The following is a 5,641-nucleotide window of genomic DNA, read 5'->3' as shown; positions in this document are numbered from 1 at the left end:
TTCTCTCACTGGTACTGCACCCCCTTCGTTTATAAACACCATTGCGCCCAACCAGATACTGTGCTGCCCCCCTGCTCCTCCTCGTACAGACTTGAGTCTTCTCTATACACTGTGCTGGCCCTCCTTTTACTGACATTGCTCCCATATAGACACTGTGCTGGTCCTTGTCAAACTGACATTAGTCCCACCTATACACTGTGTTGCCCCCTCCACTCCTTATACTGGCACTGGTCCCATCTTCACACTGTGCTGCCCGTCTACACTCAGCACACGTGCACCAGTCCTCTGTATATACCATGCTGACCCTCCACTCAAAGTGACACTGGCCCCCTCTATACACTGTGCTGACCCTCCACTCCTCATACACTGTGCTGACCCTCCACTCCTCATACACTGTGCTGACACTCCACTCTTCATACAGTCAGCGGCCCCCTCTATACACTGTGCTGACACTCCACTCTTCATACAGTCAGCGGCCCCCTCTATACACTGCGCTACCCCCTCCCCGGGCTCGGCGTCCCCTCCGCCGCACTCAGCAGCATGCTCCGCACTCCAGTTCCCCGTCCCGTGACGTAGACGCCGCGTCGAGAGGTGAGGGGAGTCTCCATGGCGACGCGGTGTGCTGGGTGACGTCATGAGGGGGCGGCTCCCCGCGGCGTGGGCGTCCCGCGGGTGTAATGTGAGCGGGCGGGGAGGAGGAGAAGAGGAGGCGGAGGAGAGCCCGGGGCCCGAGCGGGAGGAGGAGGAGACACTCATACCGGAGCCAGGCACCGAGCGGAGAGCACAGACAGCCGGACACAGCCATGAAGACCCCGGCCGAGCCAGGTACCAACCACGTCCCACAACTCCGCCGAGCTGCAGCCCGGCCACATGGCACGCTCGCTCCTCTCACTTTCCAGCCGCACTTGTTGCTGGCGGCCCAACTTTGTTTTCCCTGCGCTCCGGGGCCGCCCGCCGCTGTCTAGAAACTGCGGAGGGGCTAAAAGTAGCACCCGTGGCAACCACACTGGTCGGTTGCTACTGGCAACAGCTGCAGTTTGCGGACATCGGTCCTGGTCCTGTGAATGGGCGGACTGGGATCGTGTATGACCGGCGGGCTGAATGATGGCAAAGTGCTGCAGGAGTGCACATAGCGAACGATATGGACTTGTGTGCGCCTTCTGATTGGTCCGCATAGCAGAAAAAAACTTTTGCTGCACTTTTCCCCAATGTGGAGTGAAAGCTCCCTATATGCGGTGGCCATACACCTATCGATATGATCAATCGACTGGTCACGCGATGTCTAGTGGCCACGCATGTGTCAACATAATCATTGAATCGATTGTTCAGTGCAGCTATGAGACCCTTCATTCGATCGATCTGGTGAGCTTCCAACCGATTTTGATGCTGCAAAGCCGATCAACCGTGGTGGAATTTCATTGATCAAACTAATATCTGCATGTGTGTGTCAGACAACTGATTGATTCAATTTATCTTTTAATTATAATCAATCGATATTGCATGCGTTGTTGCATAATACTTTAATCAATGATCGCTTGTTTTGCAATCGGTTGTATCTGCATTAAGAAATCGATACGTGTGTGGCCACCTTCAGCTGCTTACAATCACATTGTACAATTTCTTATAGATCTGTGCAGTGTGAGGTCTCCAATCCGGATTGGATGCGGATTGATTGTATGGACTAGAGAGGTTACATAGTTGTGGCAGATCTGGCATTAATTGTACAGAGATTGTATGAATTATAAAGGATTTATATAGCGCCAGCAGTGTGTGCAGTGCTGTACAATACAAGGAAGACGTTAGATACAATACACGATGGTGACGAGAGTCCTGACCCTGAGAGCTTACACTCTCGTCAAACGACCCGCCAAAGGATCGGTGTCATTGATTGGCTGTGGCGTTCTTGTCGATCATTTCGGATCTCTTGAACGGATATCGGTGTAGGTGCCACAAAGTTGCACGTTTAACCCATTTCACGCCGACTGATCGCCGTCACCCCGGCGACATCAATACCGATTGTCACGACGACGACTGGTCGCCACCACCCCAGCGACGTCCATACCGATATTTGTCACGAGGACCGATTGCTCACCTATACAATCGGATTGTTTGTATTTCCATCAATATTCGTAGTTTAGAATAATCTCGCGTGTGTATTGTGTTTTGATATTTGAATCGCTTGTTTGTCGTCAGCGGTACCCAGATCGGTCGCAGATAGATACGTGTGTGTGTGGGTTCGGCTGTGTGGTTGTTGTCGCAGCAAAGTGTGCGTGAGATTGTAGTGAACTGCAGACCTGGGATTGTGTGCTGCTTGTAAAGTGTTTTGTGCTTTGTAGTGAAATGCAGATCTGGGAATGTGTACATCATTGTTGATAAAGGTTTGTGTGATTTGTAGCGCAGGTCTAGGATTGTGTACATTGCTGGGACAGTGTTGTGTAATTGTAGTAAAGAGCAGATCCAAGGATTGTGTACGTTTACTGCACTCACACAACACTATAGCAGCAGCAACCATGTACACAATCACTGATCTGTACTACAATCCCACAACACTTTACCAGCAATGTACACAATCCCAGATCTCCATTGTACCAGCAGCACACAGCACTGATGTACACATTCCCAGATCTGCACTTTACTACAATCACACAACGCTATGGCAGCAACCATGTACACAATCCCAGATCCGCATTGTTCTCCAATCACACAACTCTACCAAAAGCCATGCACACAATCCCTGATCTGCACTTCACTACAATCACACAGCCCTATATCAGCAACCATGCACACAATCCAGGATCTGTACTAGTACAGTCACACAACACTATAGCAGCAAAGTTTAAATCTTGAGATTTTGTTTTGCTGCTATAGTGTTGTGTGATTGTAGTACGGTGCAGATCTGGGAATGTGTACATCAGGGCTGTGTTGTGTGCTGCGGATACAATGGAGATCTGGGATTGTGTATATCGTTGCTGATAGTGTGTGATTGTAGTGCAGGTCGGGGATTGTGTACATGTTTACCAAGGTAGTGTTGTGTGATTGTATTGTAGTGCAGATCAGGAACTGTGTACGTGTTTGCTGCTATAGTGTTGCGATTGTAGTGAAGTACAGGTCAGGGATTGTGTACATGTGTGTTGCTATTGTGTTGTGTGATTGTAGTGCAGGTCAGGGATTGTGTACGTTGCCGGGATAGTGTTGTGTTATTGTAGTACAGGTCAGGGATTGTTGTACATTACTGGGTAGTGTTGTTGTGTGATTGTGTTAAAGTTCAGATCCGAGCTGACATCGGGCCAATGGATCAGTCTACACGGTGTGTTGTGTATGATGAGCCGCACACACCGTTGTGTTGTAGTGTGTGTGTTTTCGGTGGAATCCATCGGAAGTTCCCTATAACGGTGTCCCGGGCTGTCATTGTCCGCGGGGGTCCTTAACACCGGGGTCCTCTGTCGGTTTCCAGTCCCCCCGCTCCCCGGGCGGATGCACTTGTATCCGAGCTCCGCGTTCCAAATGGAACTTTTAGTTTCCGACAAACAACGTGCAGCGGTGACGGTGGCCCCGCCGGCCGGCCCCGCACGGGTTAAGGCGTGGATCGCCTCTAAACTTTGTCCACAAGCCGCTAATGGCAATTTACTTTCCATGAGCTCAGCCTTTCCCTGCGGATTAACCCCTGAGTGGCCGGACTGCTGCTGGTTACATCTGTTTTTTTTATTTCCAGGCTGCTGCTGTGTAGCAGTGTTGTTGTTAGTGGCACTTTAATGGGATGCTGCCAGCTGTTTTGTGAAGATCCTATAAATCGCATGTGCTGGGTCCTTACAGGGTGGCTCCTTGTCATCGCCAGTGGCCCCTCTGTCACTTCGAGGACACATGCACGTGTGCAATGCCCCTAGGCAGAGTTTATCGCAATGACATATTCAGATTTGTATACATTGTTATAAATAAAAATAAAAAAAAGATCTGCATATTGTTTTGTTTTTTTTCTCCAGAGTTGATTTGCGCTTTTGCATTCCGGCCGGGTGGCCGTGATCGATCGGGTTGAATTCGGAAGGAGTAACCTTTCGTTTTGTATGAGGACTTGTTATATAAGTTCTTGGACGTCCTGTGTTCACCGCTATGTCCGCAGCGCTGAGCGTTACTGAATGCGTTCCTGGGTCCTGAAAGCGCGACATCTTGTTCGGGATGCAAGAGCTCGCTCTCTAAACCCAAGAACAACAATGTCTAATATTGCAGCTTGTCAGTCTGTAGATGTGGTGGCTGCATTCCTTTTTCTGGCTACATACATTTTCTGCAAGTACAGAGACGTGTTGATCCGGATTCAGTGTTCTTGTAACTTGCTGTGCATTGAACTGATTTTATTTACTGTTATTAGCTTTCTAGTTCATCTATGGACTACACAACGTTCCCTGTAATGAGGCGGCTGTCTGTAGTGCAAATTGGGAGAGCAGCCTAGGGTGACAACGCTGCTTCTCCATACAGTACAGGGAGTGAGTGTTGTCACCCAGATGGCTAAGGTCCCTTTCACACGTGCCCGGATCTCCTCCTGATTGGAGTGATACGCATTCAGGAATGTGTTCCTGAAGGAACTTAAACTAGCAGACCCCATGTCTGTCTAGGGGGGGGACAGATGGATGTAAACAGACAATTACCCCTGATCCGGCACAATCCATTCCGGCGAAAGGGAACTCTGTTCCATTTGTTTTTCCGGACCTAGCCAGAGTCGGGTGTAAATGGACTCCTGTCTGTTTACACCCATAGACCTATATTGGGTATCCGATCTGGTCTGCTTGAAAAACTTGAAGGGTGGACCCAGTTAGACCACCAGTGTGGATTGGGGTGGGTGGGCCTCCTGCCGGGCTGTTGTATTCTGAAAGCGACAGGGGTGCTGCTGTCAGAATACTAGGACAACTTCCTGGACCGGATCGGCTGTAGTCACTGTTGAGCCGACAATTTTCAGGCCGGCTCGTTAGGCAAAAGTTGATTAAGTGAGTTGTCCAATGGAGCGGTGGCGGTCTATGTTCCACCAGTGTATGGTTAGCTGCAATATATTCCATTATTTTGGTTTGAAGGCTCAGACCGCTAAGTATACAGGTGAAATGTATGGAAGTGAACTCATTTACCTGCCCAGATTCTTCCAATGCTGTTCAGCCATATTTGTGATTTTATATAACCCTGCCGAACTGCTCACAGCTATTATCACCTGTCTGCTTATTAGGCTAGGAAGAAGTATAAAGGTCCTCACCATGCTCTTCCTCTTGTGTGGCCTCCAGTGCCTGAAATATGGCTCATACTGATTTCTGGACTGTTGGATGATATGTAAATAGAGAGGCATGTTTGTGTGAGCATTCGCATTGGGCCCCATTCACACTTGCGGTTGGGGCCCCTTGGGTAAGACTCAGGAATTGCTCCGTGTAGGCTGGAAGCCCTATACAAAGCAATGACAGCCGACGGCACCCACCCTGATGCATGTAATCGGACATGTTGTGGATGATCCCCCTCGACTGGGGCGGCAAGCTCTGGCCCTCCAGCTGCAGTTAAGCTACAAATCCCATCGTGCATCTGTATGTAGGAGTCATGTCTGTGACAATTTTTGCATTGCCTCATGGGATTTGTAGTTCCACAACAGCTGGAAGTGCTGAGCTCCCCTGCC

General features: G+C 49.6%; 1 protein-coding gene across 1 annotated transcript in view; it reads left to right on the top strand.

The window, feature by feature from the left end:
* Positions 1-695: 695 nt before the first annotated feature.
* The window catches only part of ERF (ETS2 repressor factor), a 63,726-nt gene continuing 58,780 nt past the window's right edge, over positions 696-5,641 (top strand). The window contains exon 1 of the mRNA XM_018554776.1: positions 696-825. Coding sequence (XP_018410278.1) covers positions 804-825 — 22 coding nt within the window. The 5' untranslated portion in view covers positions 696-803. The remainder of the gene's footprint in view (positions 826-5,641) is intronic.

The sequence above is a fragment of the Nanorana parkeri genome, unplaced genomic scaffold, assembly GCF_000935625.1.
Source record: "Nanorana parkeri isolate BGI_ZX_2015 unplaced genomic scaffold, ASM93562v1 scaffold173, whole genome shotgun sequence".
Taxonomy (NCBI): domain Eukaryota; kingdom Metazoa; phylum Chordata; class Amphibia; order Anura; family Dicroglossidae; genus Nanorana; species Nanorana parkeri.
The sequence above is the reverse complement of the archived record's forward strand: the minus strand, read 5'-3'. Positions and strand labels throughout refer to the sequence as shown.